The 20,379-nt window shown below is 38.4% G+C and overlaps 1 protein-coding gene across 16 annotated transcripts in view; it reads left to right on the top strand.

Annotated features, from left to right (window-relative positions):
* The window catches only part of atp2b2 (ATPase plasma membrane Ca2+ transporting 2), a 127,876-nt gene that overhangs the window by 68,267 nt on the left and 39,230 nt on the right, over positions 1 to 20,379 (top strand). For 15 of the 16 annotated variants that reach the window (XM_082533183.1, XM_082533182.1, XM_082533180.1 and 12 more), the window contains 6 exons: positions 10,403 to 10,603; positions 14,432 to 14,689; positions 15,122 to 15,247; positions 17,094 to 17,219; positions 17,626 to 17,658; positions 19,536 to 19,628. In XM_082533183.1, the coding sequence (XP_082389309.1) occupies positions 10,403 to 10,603; positions 14,432 to 14,689; positions 15,122 to 15,247; positions 17,094 to 17,219; positions 17,626 to 17,658; positions 19,536 to 19,628 (837 nt within the window). The remainder of the gene's footprint in view (positions 1 to 10,402; positions 10,604 to 14,431; positions 14,690 to 15,121; positions 15,248 to 17,093; positions 17,220 to 17,625; positions 17,659 to 19,535; positions 19,629 to 20,379) is intronic. The other variant, XM_082533175.1, reaches the window with a different exon arrangement.

Below are 20,379 nucleotides of genomic sequence, written 5' to 3'. Positions count from 1 at the left end.
CTTAAAGTGCTGCAGTGTTCAGTCAGTATCTCTACATCACTGTGTAAGTTAGAAGCACAACAGCAGGTGTATCTATTTGTGCGGTAAAACTGCAGTAAACAGGCCCCAGGTTTGAACTTCTGGGCTTATATAGCTTATATAGATACCAAAGTTGAAAATACAAATTCAAACATTTTTTGAAAAAAAAAAAAAAAAAAAAAAAATATATATATATATATATATATATATATATATAATTCTTTTTTTTATATATATATTTAAAAAAAAAAATTTTTAATGGTAAAAAGAAATAATTACATATATAAAGCAGATGGCTTCGTTTAATAAAGGTCATTGAATAGTGATGCACAGTCAGCATTTTTTTTTTATTTATTTCACTGGGCCATTTCTATGTGTGCAGTTCAGATGTTCTCCCTGTGTCTTCCTTCGAGTGCTCTGGTTTCCTCCCTATGTATAGACATGTATAAGCTGTAGGTTTGGATATGGGAGCGTTGTCTCTCCTTGTGTTGGCGCTGTGTTTGTTTTGTACCCCCCGTCCCCTGTACATGTCACTAGTGAGAAAGTGACTAGTGATATGTCTGGGGGGAGGGGGGGGTGTAAGGTGGGATTGGCTCCAGCCTCCTGTGACCCTAGATAGATAAGATATCTAGAGGATGGATGGATGAATAGATTATAGCTTAGCATTTTAAAGCATTGTTTTGGCTTTCTAGTCCAATTTCCTGCACCCAATGATCAGAAACCCAAACTCTGTTTCTTCCCTGCGCTTTCAAACAGACAGATGATAAAGGGGGCATTAGAGTGTGTTGATTTCCCTTACCTGTTATGACTATTTCATGACTCTCTCTGGTAGTTTGAATTTTAATAGCTGTCCCTATTGTGTCCGGAGCTTATCTGAGCCCCTGGGCGAAACCAGAGACTGACACCCAGATGGGAGACAGCAGATAGACCACTGTCACTCTCCCTTTCAGCCTCTTGGCCCTGGATGCTCTCTCTTTTCACTCCCAGGGGGGAAGGATTGTGGATTTGTGTGGGCGTGCATGCACTGTGTATGTGTGCAGTTAGAAATGTTGGAAAAGCCCGGGTGACAAAATTAGAGACGTCAAGACTATTTTAAACTAAATTCTTTGAGTTTAGTTTAAAATAGTCTTTAAATTGTCTTACTGCTTACTATTGTATTCTTTGAAAACAAGAGTAAGCATCACTTACTTTGTATGCATTTTTTTCTCTTTCAATTTTCAATATATCCTGTTACACCATTTTAAAAGCTCATGCATGTTTTACATAATCAAAATGCACTTATATTTCTGCTATTATGAATACAGCAGCTCATACATAACTGCATTCACAGCCTGGTCATACAAGAGTGGAGTAGGCAACAGATGTGTTTCTTCCATGCATGTATGCATGTGTAAAGGAGAAAGTGAGAAACAGATGGAAAAAAAAGTCAGAGAGGTTTTTTTTTGTTTTGTTTTTTTCTTTTGGGGGGGGGTTACCGTAAGTAGACACCTACAGCTTTTATTTATTTGATCGTCTATAAGGTACAAAGAATACAGTAGCAATAACATTTCATGAATGACTGACTTTCAAAAAAACATAAATAAATAAAAAGAAAAAACTCAGTAAATTTGTGTTAACTGGATGAGCGAAGAGGAATGAGAGCTACATGGTGGATTGATTGACTGAATAAATGGTTGAACGGTCTGGAATTACAGGATGAAGTTACTGACCTCATTACACTTTGCCCTTATCACTAAGTAGTTGTGTCTAAACATGCTGGCAAGGTCTCATTTTCCCTTACAATGCAAACACACACACACACACACACACACACACACACACACACACACACACACACACACACACACAGGCTGTAAACAGATGTCTCATTAATGTTGTGTCCACATGCAGGGCACTGGAGCCAGCTAACTTTACAGTACTTTCAGGTGGTAGAACAGATACACTGTTGACTAATAAATTCAGTCAGGCGCTTGTATTTTTCTTCTGTTTTTTCACTTTCGGTGGATTCATTTTAAGATAAGTTTCCACAATTTCAAACTTTTTTTCTGTTTAATTCTGAAAATATTTTGAAAGCTAGGTTCAATGCAGCATCTCTGTCCATTAGATGCAAACACAGCAGAATTGTTAAGAATGAGATTGCGCAGAGATCTTAATACGATGAATCGTGCAGCCCTAATGTACGCCCCCGTTTGTGGTGTGGACCTCGCCCATGTGCATCATTTTCACAGAATAAATAACCGTGTAATGAATTTTGAAAGGAGCCATATGAACTGCTTATGAGTCACAAGGAGCCTGCTCCCCACCCCCCACCCCTACATTTGCTCTCAATGTGCTACTTTTCAGGCCTCCAAAAAGATTTTCGAAGAGGTGTAAATTAAACCTCTGGGCATTCAAATTCTGTGATATGAGCATCTGTCACTTCAGTAGAGAGAAATACTTCATGATTGATTTTCTTGTCATTCTTTTGAAAAAGCTCTGCACAAAAGTATCATTATGGAGCTGTGTATACTGGCTCAAAGCTTTAAATTAAATATTCAATGCTTTATTTATGTTTTTGAGCCTGTATTTTTGGTTCCATGTTCATTCAATTGTCACTACACATTTTCCTTCCAACATTTACGCTGATATATGCTGCAAAGTACGAATGATAAGTAATTATCAGTTATCCTGCAGAGTGCCTGGTGTGCGTGTTTTTGTGTATGTATGTGTTTGTAAGAGAGCGCGAGCTGTGAGCTGCGTTGTCTCACTCCACTCTGCCATTTCTCGCATGAGTCAGACTCATAGAGCACAGTGCCTGACAGCAAAACTCACCCACTTGTACAGCTGCCCCCACAGACTCTCATGCGCACACACACATGCACACACGGTCACACATTAGTGAATATTTTATTTTTGGCATTGCAACATACATTTAATTGTGGTTGGTGGGACACACTGCTCTGCCATTTGAGCCTTTTAGTTATTAGCAATTTATGTAACACCGGGGACTAAGTAAAGACTTAGCATTTTATTTGTCTTTGTAATAAAAACTTTTAAGACCAGGTGAAAATTGCGTTTCTAGTGAGCTTGTATGTGAGCTTGTAGTAGCTAAGTAAAAAAAAATCACCTCGGCTGTGTAAGACGTGGACGTGTAGATGTCTAAGACTAATGATTTGACATTTGGAGAAAAAACCCCCACAGTAACTTAGCTGAGTTGTCCATTAGTTGCATGGCAACCAGGCCCAGTAATAACCCGACTAATAAAATGTTGAAATGTTGTATTTTTTCATATCTTAATTACTGACTTTTAGAGGCACTGTTAGGTGGATTTAGTTGCATTTGGACTGAGCCAGTTTAGCCTTTACCCTCTATTTTTGTGTTAGTCATGCTAAGCTAAGCTAACAAGCTACTAACTCTATATCTATCATATATGTATAGAACTGTGCAAACATAAATGGAAATACAATATATAAGGCAAAAAAGAGTTTGTAGGTTTCTAACTACCCTGAAAGTCAGTATTTGGTATGGCCACCTTTAGTCTTCACCACAGCCTGAACTTTCTTAGTCAGGCTTGTCCTTTCTTTAAGTAGTCTTCAGGAATAGTACTTCTGGCTTGAAAGCTCTTCTTTGGTTGTTGACAGGCTTGTGTTTTGAAGATGATCTGTCAAGATGATTTCAGACTACTTCAATAATGTCTAGGTCTGGGCTCTGAGGAGGCCAGTCCATGACCAATAGCACTTCATTGTGTGTTTTTCTATTGAGGTACGCTTTTAGTCCATTGTTCGGGATAATTTTCACGCTGAAAAATGAACAGTGGATCAAAATGTTGAAGACTTTTCCTTGTTCACGTTTGACAAGATCCCCAAGACCACTGATCTCAACAAAGCCTACATTGTGTTTTACAGATGGCTGCAGACACTTACTGGACCTCTCTCCTGACCTCCTCCATTCTGATTATAATTTGATCTTGAAGTTTTAAATTTGGATTAGTAATCTGGAACAAAGAAGACCTGTTGCCACAGATTTTCAGTCCAGTTCTTGTGCAATTTGGCATACCTCAGCTTTTTTCTCCTTTCCTTAACAATGGCTCCTTGACAGCCAACTTTCCACCAAGACTATTTCTGAAGAGTAAACAGTAAGATGGATAAACTGAAGGGACAGATGTTTTTCATATGTCAGTATTTTCTTTGTTGTTATTGAAAATTAAACAAAAGCAGATATAATATATAAAGATATGATTTAAAGGTTGTACTTTTTATGTTTATCTGTTATATGTGGACACAATACTGCTTCACCCCTTCAGTTAAGTGCCTTTTTTAATGCTTGAGTGAGTTACAGGTCAGTGTTAAGTGGCCCAACAAACAAAAAGGATTAGTCTGAAAATAGCCAGCTGAATGGACCGACCTGAAAAATAATGAGAAAAAGGTTAGTTTGCAAAGAAATTGGTAAAAGCCCTGCAGAAAGCCTGAGTAACTATTGCTCAAGACCACTTTAAACAAATTCCAAGAAAATCTGGCTTTTTGAGAGCAAAATATAAAGAAATAAGAGGTGGCTCTGAACTTCTGGACAGCACTATTGTGCACTTATTATGCAAAAACCATGGTTTTGCATAGTTTCAGTTTCCAGCCTATTAGCTTTTAGCTGGGGCTGACCATAGGAGAAGGAAAGATAAATGTATGCTTGTGCATGTGCATGTACTCACATATTAGTGTTTGTGTGACCTTGAATCCTCATGAAATGAAAGAATTTTCATTCATGCTTACACACGGAGCATTATGTTTCCTTGCATCTCTGGCTTCTGAAAATATGTCTGATTATAATCTGGTCTGTGAGCAAAACTGGAAGATTGCATATGTGGTGCGTGGAGAACAAGCCTCCTGCCATGGCCTCTTCACTCTGAATCTTGACACACTGTGGAGTCCCTAGAGAATCTGTGCACCCAAGCACTGATTAAATAGTCTATAAATCTAAGACAAAACAACTCCTTAAACTAGAGTACACTCATGTCCATCAAAGACACTGTTGGCAACCCCAAATATTCAGTCATACCATGTTTAAAAGACGTGATGGCACATATTCTCTTACTATATGTGGATACTGGCGATCAGCATCTGCAGAGAATGAAAACAGTATTTAAAAAACCCCATCAGCTTAAACATGTATGGGCATGCATGCATACAGCAAAAGTATCAGACACGCTTTAAGCACTGTTTGTGGTGAATGGCAGAGTGTCCTCTTTGCTGCAAGCAGACACAGTTGGGGAGCAGCATGTGAGACATGGGTCAGCAGATCTAATTCAGGCTTTTGCTTACTTCTATCTCCTCACATGTATTTTATTTATTTGTTTATTTATTTTTTGCAGGACTCTCTGAACTTTATTTTCATCAAAAAAGAAAACAGCTTGGCAGCATGTGTGCTGTGAGAAAATGCATCGCCTTGGAAACTGAACTTTGATTAAATATACTATATATTAAACAATATCACTAAGCCATGAACCATTTGCATCAGTGTTTACACACAGACTAACTGATTCACAGTCAACTTTATTGGCCAAGTATATGAAATATATTAAGCATACAAGAGATTTTTCGAGTAGCTCTCAGAGTATTTTAATACAGATGCGTGAATAAATGTAAAGAATTAAAGATATAGCGTAAAAGCAAGGAAAAGTAAAAAGTCATTCTAAATGATTATTGGAGGACACAAAGGTGTTTCTTTTTTTTGCTTGTTACATATATTTTTCTTCCTTTTCTTGTAGTAATGTGTCCTTATCTAATATTCTCTGAATCTTACATTCCTACCTTTGTCTGTCTCACATCCTCTCTGCAGCCACAATGCATCATTTATACCGTATCTTTTACATGTCATAGTGTTTTCTTACAGTATTTTATACCTGCCCATTTTATCCATGTTGCCTTTATTCTGCCTTTGCACACACAGTAACAAACCTCTACTCCTTTATGGCATAAAATGATGTCATTATTATGGAGGTCATTCTCAAGGACACTGTGACACATTTCTCCATCAATCCCTCTTCTAATAAGAGCATGATAATTATCCACATTTTATCCACTGATGGGTTATTATTCATAGAGTTACTCCACATCCAGCCTAGTCCCCATCTCTCTGTTCTTCTTGTTCTCTTGCTCTTGTGCTCTGTGAGTCACACCTCAACAGCCCCCCCCCCCCCCCCCCCCCACCACCACCACCACCACCACCACACTCTATTTCCCTTTCAAAATGGTGAAAGCTGAAAATAAATGTTGAAGCTATTGATTTGCTTTTTGGGGGGGTGGCGGGGGGGGGGGGAATCAGCATCATCATCATCATCATCATCATCACCATCGAATTGTGTTGCCATGGCAACTTGTTTTGGACACTTTAGCGCACAGTGAAAGAGGGAAAAAAAGTTGAGGCAGACAAGTGTAAAGGGGGGGGGGGGGGGGGGGGTGAAGGGACCTGCTGAAACACCTCAAAAAACGACCTTCAGCTCACTATGTGTATTTTTAAAAAAACACCCTTTGTTTCCCGCACAACGCTGACGAGCATACTTTTCAAGGACATTTAGAGGTCATCTCGTTATTTCGGTCTGCGCACACACAAATACGCAGGCATGCGTTCACTTTAACACAAAACACACATACGAAGTGCACAAAAACTGACACCCACTTACTTATTCACACTTTCTCTGAGGTTGAGAGTTGCGGGTATTTCCACTCAACGAGTGGGATGCATAGTGTTTCCATGGAGATCTATTTTTAGTTGCTGACAAAAAAAGGGCAACTGTTAAAATATACCATCATATTCCCTCTGAGTGCAAAAAAAAATTTAATTTCGTTTCATGCAGGGGTTTTTTTGTTTTTGTTTTTTTACAGTTCCTTTTCCTGTCCCTTGTCATTTGGAATTCGGATGTTAGGCCGGTGCCATTTGCCAGTGTGGATTTTGATCTCAGGTCTTGCTGCTTTTGACTGATAAATATATTGCCAGGCATTTAGTATACGAGAAGAGTCGCCGGGGAAAGGTAGAATTGATGCATTGCTAATAATCCTCACTGGGAACTAAAAAACTGCTTAAAAAGTTTTCTGATCACAATGAGCTAAAAATGTTTTTGGAGCCGAAAATCTCTCTTAGGTTACAGAAGTTTGGACAGCTTATCTTAGCCCTGAACCAGAATACCAAGAAAAGTCATTACTGATAGCCTGCGATGCAGTCTTTTCCACGAGTAATAAAATAATCCAAACGTTTATCGAAGTGGGAAAAAAACAACGAAAAAAGGATTTATTGTTGGTATATTAATGAAATTTCCCTTTTCTTTCCCAAAGGATATTTAAACAATACTGTTTAGTTATCTTATCCCACTATTCCATCAGTATTGTAGACATAAAGTGACTTTATGTCTACAATAAAGTCCGGTTCCGGGTCGCTGCTCATGCGGCTGACCGGCCAGCTACCTAGTCTGACCTGTCTCCCCAATGTGATGTTTTTGTATTGTATGTGCGGTCGGCAAGGTCAGTCTATCAATTGCCCCTCAGGGATAAATAAAGTCTTCTGAATCTGAATTTATTTGTGTAGCACTTTACACACAAAATAGTTCGGACAGTATTACAGAAGGAAACAGAAGAGGAATAACAAATAAAAAACATTGTAAAAATGAAAACATGTTTGTTTAACAAGTAAATGAAGAAAAAGCAGACACATGATCAAACACAGCACATAGAGGTTATATAAAGATATCAGCTGTTAAACGGGAACTGCTTACGTTTGGCATAGCTACGAGCTAATGACTCTTTAAATAGCAGTGGAATTGGAAAATAGCAGAGGAAGAAGGGCTTTACAGTCTTAGAGGTAACACACTTTAGTGCTTTGTAGACAAACCTCCGTGTTTGGTACAGTGAGGTGGAGTAGTGTTGGGGTGATGGAGACAGAAGGGCTACTGAAGTTATGAAGGCAGCGGAAAAATGACAATGAAATGAAACCATCAATGACTTTAATAAAAACAGAGAACTGTTTGACATTTGATTTAAATACCTTGAGGGTTTTTTGCCATTCGTTCATGTTCTTTGCATGCTGTTGACATTATAGCTTGTTGTGTTTGAGTTTCATTACTTGGTAATGAATGGTCACACAAAGACTCCTTTGCAATCAGCCTTGATCCTTTCTGAGAAAGTTGTGACTCATTTGTGTGTCACCACAGTTTAAACTGCCTCCACTGCCCGAGCAGTTAGTTGGGTAGACTGACAGCATTTACATGGCAAGCAATATTTCATAAAAGGCCAAATAGATGTTTTTCTGTGAGCAGTATTGTAATCAGTGATCCGGGAATGAAAGATAACTAAGCAGAGGCTTTTCCAGGAAACACTGAGTATTTAATGACTGGGGAGATTGATTACAGTGTAGCTTGCATTTCAAGGGCATTTAAGGAGAATGTAGTTTAAAGTTTTAACAAGGTTAAAGGTCATTTTAAACCAAAGTAATGCCACAAAGAATTTTGCCTAATACATAACAGGTCAGATATCATCTAAGTGAATGCTAGGATTAGTATATGCATCCATTGTTTTATCATATTTATTTTAAAAAACATATATCACTGCAGTATCAGCAGAAATTGACTTTTTTTAAAAGATAGAAAGGGTTCATGTAAATATGTATTTATAAGCAGCGTTTATCTTTGTGTGTGCGTGTGTGCGTGTGTGTGTGTGTGTGTGTGTGTGTGTGTGTCTAACCAACTGGAACTGGCTAAAGCCCTGTTATATGAGCTCTACTCTTACTGTTTGATATTGCAAGCAAACTGCAGGCATGCTTGGCCAAGCTTATTAAACACACACGCACACATGCACACACACAAAGCTCAAGCAGTCTCTCGAGAGTCACGAGCTTATACTCACACACATGTGCGCACACAAGCACATACACTTGCTTTTGTAAGATGTGAGGCAGGATGCTGTGGAGATCAGTGGATGTACATGCTAGGTTTTCTCAAGAGACAATTAAAAGGGAATAGATAATAAGGTTATTTATAGACGGATCTATTTGTAACCGGGGCATTCTCCATCGTAAGAGCTGGGAATTGTTCTCTTTCCTGCCTTCCCTCCTTTTGTTCCCATCTCCTGCCTCTCTCCTACACCGTCTCCGTTTTGTATATTTTTGCTCCTTTCTTTTTTTAAACAGCTCTGTCATCATTTCTCGCTTCTCCTTTAGTGGATGACCACTTATTTTCCACAAATGTTACTAATTTATCGCAGGGAATCGGTGCGCATTTACATGTGAAACATTGTCATGCAGCAGCGATGTTATCAGGTGCAATCCAGGGCCACTCCTGGGAAACCCAGTGACGCACTACGCATGACATAATGCTGTGGTAATGTCTGCATTTGTGGGGGAAAGAGACAGAGAGAGCAACCGTGAAAACACACTGGGCTTATGTGCACGCTCAGCAAACACCGAACAGCAGCCGGGTAGATTAATGCAGCTTGATGTAATGTCTGTAATAAATCAGATTTTATAGATGAACATTTATATATATATCATGTTTAACATGTTATACACAAATTCGAAGGCCATTATGTAAGCGAAGAATGCTGGTAAGAGATACAAAATCCACCACAATGCTTTTTTTTCATATCATCCCCTGAATTTGATCCCCTCAAATCAATAAAACTGTACAGACCAAAACCTTTTTGCATAGATCTGAACCTTCTGTGATTATATAATGTCCTTATTATTAGCGTTATAATGTTCAACTGTGGCTCTTGTCAAAGCATTGAAACTGTTGTAATTTGGGCTCGTGTATGAGAATCATTTTCTGGGCTGTAATCTAAAAGTAAACTGTGCCTCAAGCAGCCAGTATGAATTTCTTCCCATAAAAGAGCAAAAGATATTTATGTGCAGTAGTTCATGGCATACAAGGAGGTGGATGAGGTCAAAGCATAAGGTCCTTATCTCCCGAGCAGAATTATATAAGGAATGCAGAGCTGTAGTCCACCATGACTCAAACTGGTAATTAGAGATATTTTGTTTGTGGTGCTATGTTATGCTATTAAAAAAAGATTGCACATTTTCCCATATCTGTGTGGATTCTCTCCAGGTACTCCTACTTCCTCCAACCGTCCAGAGTCATGCAGTTACTGGGGTTAGGCTAACTGGTGATTCTAAATTGCCCATAGGTGTGAATGTGAATCGTTGTCTATCTCTCCGTGTTAGCAGGGCGACAGATTGGCAGCCTATCCAGGATACTCTGCCTCTCACTCTATGGCAGCTTGGATAGGCTCCAACCTCCCCACAACCCTAAATTGGATAAGCAAAATAAAATTGATGGATGCATGGATGGATGGATAAAGCATCCACGCAACATTAACTCTTTATCTGCTTCTGTCTCCCTATCTATTTCTGTGTCTTCCATTTTCAGGTCTTGCAGGTGCCCAAACTGACCTGGACAAGAGGAAAGAAATATTTGGTAAAAACCTGATACCTCCAAAAAAGCCAAAAACCTTCCTGCAACTGGTATGGGAGGCCCTGCAGGACGTTACCCTCATCATCTTGGAGATCGCTGCCCTGATCTCCCTGGGTCTCTCTTTCTACCACCCTCCCGGGGAGACTGGCGGAGAGTGTGAGTGAAACAGCTCCTGTGACTTTAAAGTCTGTACATTTTTGCTCTGCGCCATTATCTGTGGTATCTTCTCTGTTGCGGGGAATGGAAGTGGGGCTATAATTGTGCTGGCGCACTGGCATCACTTCCTCTGACCTGACTCGCCCGGGCTAACGTGCTTACACCTACATGTTTGCACACACACTTTTTAATTGCCGAGGCTGGTCATACTTTGTTTGTGGCCTTGCCTCAAGAGGTCAAGTGACTCATCAAGCATAGGGCTAATTTTTGGTTGTGCGTGTGTGTGCTCGTTTGTGCAGATTATGACTGTGTCAAATGTGTGTAAGAAAGGTACTGGGAAGGTTAATGAAGTGTTGAGTAGAGAAATAACCTTGAGCTCCCAGGGCCCATACATCAGCCTTGTGAGCCGTGAAACAGGAAATGAAGACAGAGACCATAACGAGGTGCTGAGTCAGCTACATCAGTCATTGCGCCCTGCCTTATCACAGTAATGGAATTCAGTTACCCTGCCAAAGGGACAAGTCATCATTTTAGGGGGTTTAAAAAGTCTCATCAGGCTGGAAACATTAGAAAATGAAGAAGTGGTTACCATTGCATTAGTTGGATGTGTTTATTTAGTAATTTCACAGTTAATCCATGTTTAGTTGTTTGAGCGTAGCAAACAATACATGATTTACTAACTCAGTCAAATAATTACACTATAAATTTGCCTAATTGGAATCTGATCATCAGTTATGATGTCAGGACACTTGTTTCTGTTCTTTGTGTCGTTTTAGCTGCTTAGCTTTATGAATGAACTCCCTGTATCAAATAAAGCAAAGAAATGCCGAGGGTATCGCAATGCTAATAACTGCACTATCTGTAGATACATTATCAAGCTTCTCTTTAACCGGCAGCAGAATAGGTGCCAGTGTGCAAGTCTCTTTTCACAGATGATATGAATATGTATGGATGTAAATCAGGGACCTAAACTGTTATGAATAGAAGCCAGTATCAGGGCGATTGAGATAGATATGAATTCAAAGCATTTTGTCTCACCTAATTCAGAGACATCCCAAATGAATATGTGTTTGTGTGTTACAGACAAAGGCAGAGCTGGACATAAGGTCATAGAAATGGAAGGATACTTAGAGATTCAGATCTCTCACAAAATGTGAGAACAAAAACAAGGATGATAGGATGATAAGGATGATAATAATGAAAGAATAGTCCACAGAAATGATTTGGATTGATGCAATAATTTCTTTCTTTTTTTTTCAAATTTGACCAAATAAAATGGCAGAAATACTACGTATAAATTAAATTAATGCAGTAAACTGCATTTTAAAACAAAAGAAAAAAAATTAAATATATGTGATAAGCAAATATTGCATTTCTTCACCTATACATTTGTCCATATACATATACCAAGACAAAGAAAGTCTGACGACAAGAAAACATATTTATGGCGTGTGTGTGTTTGTGTGTTGGGGGAACTAATACAACCCCCCCCCCCAATCTGATCACACACCATCAACCCACACATCTCTCCCTGCTCGTTTACTGTTTTTATAAATAGATCAAAAAGCTCAACAGTCCAGAAATAGAAGCTGGTGGGATGACTTAATGCTCATTTCCATATGAAAAAGATTCACTGCAGTCGAATCAGATGGCTCATTATTATGTCTAAGCACGTAAGATGCAACATAGGAAAACTTTGAAAGACCCATATAGAAATCAGCATGATTAAGCAAAATGTGAAAGTGCCTTTGGAGCATATGGAAATCCACCCATTCATCCATTTTCTTAACTACTTACTCAACTGGAGTTCATTCTAATAGTAATAAGGCAAGAAGGAGAGTACACCCCATGCAGGTCACAGGTTTGTGCACATTTATTTAATCATGTCCATGACAAGGTCAGCTGCAGTAGATGCAATAATTTGCTCTTCGTCTTTTTCAGATGCTTTAGTGCTTTGCTGCATTAGTGTGTGAAGAAACGTCATTTCAGTACCATGGACAGCTACTCACTGACCGTGTTACCATCAGTGTCTTGCCAAGCAGAATAAGAAAAGGGAAGGGAAACTACTGCAGGACTATTTGATGATTTAACAATGTTCTTTAAAAATAACAAAGTACTATTGAATTGCTTTAGATCAGATGAGTGTTTTTATTCATTTTGTTCTGAAAAGCTTTATTGGGTACTTTTTTGTTTGCCTAACACACCCATGTCAAAATATGCACACTGTTGCATTCGTAAGTATCAAGCTGTCTCTCACAAAAAGAAAACATAAAAATCACAGGATTTTTTGTGAGGGGGCATTTGTCCCTGTTAAACGACATAAAACTAAATACCATGTTTGTCTAAATTTGTTGATCGTAGCGAGTACATAGTGTATGGTTTTGTATGTTTTTGTGCGTACGGATGGAGTACAAATCAAGGAGGCTATAATCTGTTAATTAATGCAGTGTATCTACTTAATGAACATCATATTGATTGGAGTCACTATGTTGCATACTAGTTGGTCCAAATTGCTTCTTGGAGTCTGGTTTTTGGTTAAAGCACATCCTGCACATGTAATGTCTGTAACATGGGGTTTCTGCTCATTCCCTTGTGAGCTGCAAGTGTTTTACAGTGCAAAGCAAATCGCTCCGCTGTGGGCTTTTGAAGTCCGCTAGCCAGGAGTGTGCAGCTCAATAGCTCCGAGAGAATTACATGAAGCTGCACAAGGAGGGCTGGGAATAGGCCTTGTTTCATTCCCATATATACCCCAATCTGTGATTGCACAGCCAGTAGACTGCAGAGCCGCGTTTGAAGTAGAACAAATATATCAAGAGAAAGAAGTAAATACACTTAAGGTTTTTTCAAAGAGAGTTCATATAATTTCACAGTCATTGCTCATATTGCTCATACAAATAATTTCCATAAGCCAGTTCATAAGGAATAGATTATTAAATAAATCTAAAATATGTACGTCATCTGACCTTGTCACTGCCCACACTCTAGCATCAACCTGAAATCAAGAGAGCGTTTTGAATGAGAGTACAAGCTTCCCCCTAAGAGAGAAGACAGATTTAGAGCCTACATTTGAACGTTGCTGTTGGGGCTAAGCCTGTGAAATGCTGTCATCAGTCGTATGAGGAATAATTGGCTATAGTTTTCAGGACTGCAGTGTGTGCAGACACGCATCAAAGAGCATTATGCTTTTTTTTTTAAGGAAGCTCCAACACTGAATAATATGGGAAAAGAAATTTTTAGATTGCAGTATTTTCACAGATCAGATACTCAAATTTCATAAGGGCTGTTATGTTAATAAGTTAATTTTTTAATAAGTTAATTACTAAGACTGTATACCCTTACTCCTTTTTAGTGTGAAGGGAAGTTAAGTTGTGTTCCCAGAACTTGCTGACATTGAGGCTCAGCATAATTTATATGCACTGCAATTGCAAAGACATTACACACACAGTCACAGCTGTGTTTATGTGCAGCTTCTCTATTTCCAGTTTGAGCTTTGATTACATCTCTTTGTATATTTTTCTGAAGTGTTCACTAGTAGTAAATGTAAATACCTATGTATGAAATTGTTGACTTGATTTGTGTGAACAGAGTGCGTCAGCATTTATCCATGTACGAAAACGCAGCGTGCTTACATGTGCATGCATGTGCATATATATATATATATATATATATATATATATATATATATATATATATATATATATATATATATATATATATATATATTTACACACACACACACATATATGTGTGTGTGTGTAAATATCTAATGTATCTAATATACTTTATTTGACTATGTTTCTCTTTTCTGTCACTGTTCTGAAATTGCAGCCTGTGGCGCAGCAGCAGGTGGAGTGGAAGATGAGGGTGAGGCAGATGCTGGCTGGATTGAGGGTGCCGCTATCCTGTTGTCTGTAGTGTGTGTGGTGCTGGTGACGGCCTTCAATGACTGGTCAAAGGAGAAGCAGTTTCGTGGGCTGCAGAGCCGCATTGAGCAGGAGCAGAAATTCCAGGTGGTCCGTGGTAGCCAGGTCATCCAGCTGCCTGTGGCTGACATAGTGGTGGGGGATATCGCACAGATCAAATATGGTAGGTGCAACAAAACTGTCAAGATTACAATAATTAATTATGATTATGAACCAAAACTAATCAAACTTCCTAGAATATTTTGATTAGTTTGGCTTCGTTGGACGTGCTTACTGGCTACCACAGTTGGCTCTGTGTAAAGTAATTTTCTAGGTTCATAAGCTGAAAATAGACGACAGCCTCATTTCCAAAAGGGGATTAAAGTTGTGAAGTCCACCTTAAGCAATTAAACATAGTTAAGCTACATTCACGCAATTAATTAGCTGCAGACTGACCCCATGCATGCTGAGCAACACATGCACATCTTCAAATTCCATAATGTGAGTGACAACTGTCAGTAATGCCTCACAATGGTGCAGAATAAATGTGGTTATCCTGAGTGAGCCTGTTTTTTTTAGTACTTAGAAAGCAACAAAGCCTCTTTCATTGTTACAGGTGATCTGCTTCCTGCTGATGGTGTGTTGATCCAGGGTAATGACCTGAAGATTGATGAGTCATCACTGACCGGAGAGTCTGACCACGTCAAGAAGTCTGCAGATAAGGACCCAATGCTGCTGTCTGGTATGGATTCAGTTTAGTGTAGTTTATGAATGTTATATAGTGTTTGTAACAGCCATTTTTCCCTGCATGTTGTTTGGAAAAACAAAACAACAAATAGACAAGTCTGGGGTTTTTTCTGCCAGTGACAGCTTGAAAAACATTGTTTTTAATCAAATGTTTCTCTTTACCCATTTTGCTTTTTGCTGCAGCAGAAACACAAGTGCGGTTCTTGGACTGCAGGATTATTAGAATTTAAGAATATTCCTGATAAGAGAAATGTGGGCTAATCGGATCATATTAGTATGTTTTGCTGCAGATAATTAGCTGTGTGACTTTTTGCTGCCTTCTTTAATTACCCTCGTATTCACCTACACCAACTTATTTTCCCCAAGGTTAATGATGTTCTGTGTGCAAATACAAGTCTGCCACATTATTAGTGTGTTAAACTTGTCACTCTAGCACATTTTATATGAAATGAAAGAGAGTTTAAATTATTACTCATGATTTTTGAAGGACTCTGTCTTTAAGATGTTTGAGATTTTTAATCCCTTTGACATATATAGTAATCCCCCATTTTTAGGTCAGTGAAGCCACTGATGTAAATTTGGAATCAATATGCACTTTTTCCTGGCTTCTCACTTTACTTGTGATCGATGAAAGCCAGCTTTGTGTTCTGGTTTGATTCTTGTTGCTTGTTAATATGTGTGATGTCACTGTCATGCATAAATGAGCAGAAGTGACAGAAGACCATAGGTGGCTGCACAGCATGGAGATTCAGAAAAGCATGTGGACAGTTCCTTAACAGCGACATGCCCATCATGTCTTATTACGTGAATCAAAGGTCTGACATCAGCTACACTGATATATAAGCCATTCTAAAGTAACAGTATAGGTAATGCAACAGGAGAGTGCTGTGTGACACAGCCTCCTTTAATCACAACAACCAATTTGCCATCCTGCTGTAATGCTAATCATCAATCACACCAGTGTTTTCCTCCTCCTGAATCCCTCCAACTGACCCAACACAAAATAAATAAATAAAAAATGTATCAGGCCAAAAGAAGAGACAAGCTGCAGCCTTGTGGTCCTGACTAACTTTACCACACATGATGCTTTCCTCTTACCCTTAACTAGATTTGAGCCCACTGGATATAATGAGAAGGATCAATCTTCAGTCAGGAAGCATGACACATCCGCTATGCAACATGTCACACCCTATACTGGCTAGTTATGAACATTAGATTAGAATGTTAAATAGAAGCAGGACATAATGTTACCCTCACCATAACCAAATGTAACCTTTAAAGCATGCCTTCACCTTGCTTGCTATCCAGTGCGTCAAGACTCCCATTTTACCCTACTGAGTGCACTGGTCACTGTTAACAGTCTAACTCTGAAAGAATAAAAAAAAAAACCAAATGCCCAATCTGGACAGTTCCCAGTGGGTCTCAAGATTGCAGCATCAATCAACGTATTCCTCTTTTGCTCTCTATGCACTCTTCACATGGATACAGCTAAGCCCACTGTAACAAGATTAGCCAGTATTACTCTGTATATAAATGGAAGCCAGACAGCGTCTGCTCCTATAACCTTTCTCCTAGTCTACAGGTTCTGCATATTCATTGATAGATATGATTTTATTAAGATTGGGACATAACAAGATCAACTAACCTGTTTGTAAAGCGCTTTAATGTTATTGATTGAGCAAGTTAGTCGCATAAGTCTTTGTATTAGGAATGAGCTGTTATAGAAATTAACAGTCAACTTTTGCTAGAAAAGCTCTAAAAAGTAACAGAAGTGTTTATCTTTTTTTAAGTTACTGAAAGTATGCATATCTGTAATATAGAAACTGCTGCGCTTTCTTTAGGGACCCATGTGATGGAGGGCTCGGGCCGCATGGTGGTGACGGCTGTCGGTGTCAACTCTCAGACTGGAATCATCTTTACACTGCTGGGGGCTGGTGTGGAGGAAGAGGAGAAAAAGGAGAAGAAAGGTAAGATAATTTGATCCTTATATAATCTTCTCATATATAACCTGCTCCATACTCAGGAGTACTGAGTAATTTGCTTTTGTGTCAGTGTTGCCCAGCAACATACCCCTGAAAACAAGCTTTTCTCATTTCATTACCTTATGTTCTCAAAGTCTGTATACCTCATTGCACAATGTCAGTGTTTTAACTGTCTTTGTAAACAGAGGGGTTCTAAAGAATGAACTCACAAATGGACAAATGCCCACCTTTTGTAGGTGTTTGTAGTACAGTATTCAACACTAAGTGAATGTGTATAGATACTGTATGATATCAGTATTGGTGGCTCAGTAATCAGCTGCAGTATGCAGGTTCTGTGGGTTCAGGTGCATCATTGTCCTTACTCTCTTATCGTTCCAAATTTGCCTCGAAGGAGGGGCAGTGGAAGACGGACACCAGAATACAGGTAGAGTATCACCTTTCTCTGACCCCTGGAAGTGGTACAGTACTTGAACCTTTTGATCTTTAACCCCTAGTGCTTACCAGTAAACCACTGTTGCTAGACTACCCTTTTCTCTAACAAAGCAACCTTGCTTCTGTTAAACTCCTCACTTAAAAAGAGAAGCATCATAATCACAACACTGCATCTTTTTAAGTGTTGATAGATAACACATTTCACAATGCATAATCCTCTCCTCATATAACAGGCTCTGCACTCATCAGACTAACTAGCTAGCATCCAACATAAGCCCTGCTTCATAGACGTGTTGAATGCCATGAATAAGAACGGGCTTTCAGACTCATCTCATTGCTGTATTACAGAACAATGATATGAGAGCAATAGCCTTGTGGGTGCACAACACATGTACCAGCAGTAGGGTGTAAACTAGTTAGTACAAGCTTGTATAAGATGTACTCTTTTACATCTTAATATGTATATGTGCACAGTTTATCCTTTTAGTAGTGTCTTTGCTACCACTTCCGTATTTTCATTAAATTAAAAATAGCTTGCATGGAAACATGTAGTGATATTATAAAAAGGTAAAGATTTGTTAGATCATCCCTCCAGCTTAAATCTAATGCTGTGTGTCTTTTTAGTGTGATGTTTATAATAACTACAGTTCTTCAACAACAATACGGTTTTAGGTGCATTGCTGCTATAATATTCATTCATTTACTTTTTTGGTTTTTATATATCTAATTTGATTGACTAAACCAGTGGGGGGGAAAGCTTCTATGATGATTCAAAATGAATAATAATTACTGATCAACAATGATAATTTGACAATTTCATGATCAAAATCATACCAAAATGTTGCCACACATTTGAATATCCTTTTGCATTTAATAATTGATTCACATTTGGTCTAAATAGTACAGCTCTGACAAAGTTAGGATTAAGACTTTTTAAAGAATCATATCTGCCAGATGTTGGATGAGATGGATCTGCTGTGAAAATTTGAGACCGGAATCACAGAAGTCCTGTGTTTTTAAATGAGATGATTGAAAAATTAAGTTATAATGAAACTGACAAACATTTATGCACCACGCTTTGTTTTAATTTTGCTGAAACCAAAAGGACACTAAAACATAATAAAAATTTCCCATGTTTATCATTTAAAAATAGCAACTATAACAACTATGGAAAATAACAGGAAAATGTTTCCTGTTAAAGATCATTAGTCTCTTCACTTAACTGGCTGGCACATGTGTGTTTCACTGGCTAATGAGGTGGATCCCTCTTATTTTTTGTTTAGTTTGGACTGGGGAGTTTGACTTTAGTTTTAATTTTAGCTCATTTGTTTAAATTTTTGGCTCAAATTAGGATTTTTGTTTTGCTAAATGATATTACACGAATAACATGGTTTTGATAATATTGCTAAAGGTTGGGGGCACAATTGACAATACATGAAATTTGATGGGTAAAATGCACAGAAACAAACAGGTGTCTAAATTTGTCTGACAACCGACTTACTTCTAGTGTAGCTGTGGTTTCATGTTTTATTTTATTGTTTCCCCCAATGTTATGTTCAGGTTTCATGTTTCATGTCCGTCCACTGTTATACTTGTCTTATTATTAACATTTGATAAACATCTTCTATCAAATCTAACATTAGCTAAATACATAATAATAATAAAAACATTTGCAAATGCATTTTTTTCCCCACACTAATCACACGGTCTTTACACGGTCTACATATGATGAATCTCTTAAATGTGCTATAACCATGTTATTTCTGTTCACTGTCTTGGGTGTGCACGTGTGTGGGTGTGTTTGTGTGTGGGCGTGCGTGTGTGTGTGTTTTTGTTCATTCATGTTTGGCCCTTATTGTTACTGGCTAGACTGCTCCCATCCCCCTATCCACCCCATCGCAACTATAGCCACGGATGGGGCTGCAGGCATTAATGCCCCTGGCAGTGCCAGCCTAATTAATGGTAGGTCGATAAAACCTCTGATCTCTGATCTCTCTCTTGTGACTTTTGACCCCTCCTACCTTCTTCATTCTCAAACTGCCTCCTCCTACCGTGGGTGCTCATCTTTTGTTTTTCTCTCTGTTGTTTTGTACCTTTTTCATATCCATGCTATCAGTGCATGCCATTATTATCTGTAGAAACTGTGTTTCTTGTTCTTCTCTATATGCTGTTGCTTGTCTTGTAAGAGTTTTAACGAATATAGCCATCATGGACACATTTCTAATGTTTTTCCTCTGCATGAATCTTTAAATCAAGACTAAAATAAATAAAAGTCCCCAGGTCCATGGGTCTCTATAATGTTGAAAAGCAAGGAAGATCTTTTGAGCGTTTTTATATTGTCAGGGATAACAAGAATAACATTAAAAGTGACTTCATTCCGTTTCTTGCTCAGAATCTGGTAAGAAAAAGGCATATAACATATAACCCCTGCAGTGTTGTTGCTACATATGAGTTTTTGAACGATTAGGCCAGGATTTACAAGGCACTTTTTTATTTTCAGACATAGACACACTAGTCTTTTCCCTATTTTATAGTCTAACTGACCTCTTGGCAATAATATGGTGAATTTGGATAGTTTCCACATTTGAAACCCTTTCTTTATATTCTACTCTTATTTTCCATCATAGTTCAAATTTGATTTAATTGTTGAGATTTGAAAAAAAAAAAAAAAAAACACAGGTTGATGACTGATGGAAAAATCTTATAGTAGGTC

The sequence above is a fragment of the Aulonocara stuartgranti genome (assembly GCF_965226115.1).
Source record: "Aulonocara stuartgranti genome assembly, chromosome: 5".
Classification (NCBI taxonomy): domain Eukaryota; kingdom Metazoa; phylum Chordata; class Actinopteri; order Cichliformes; family Cichlidae; genus Aulonocara; species Aulonocara stuartgranti.
The sequence above is the reverse complement of the archived record's forward strand: the minus strand, read 5'-3'. Positions and strand labels throughout refer to the sequence as shown.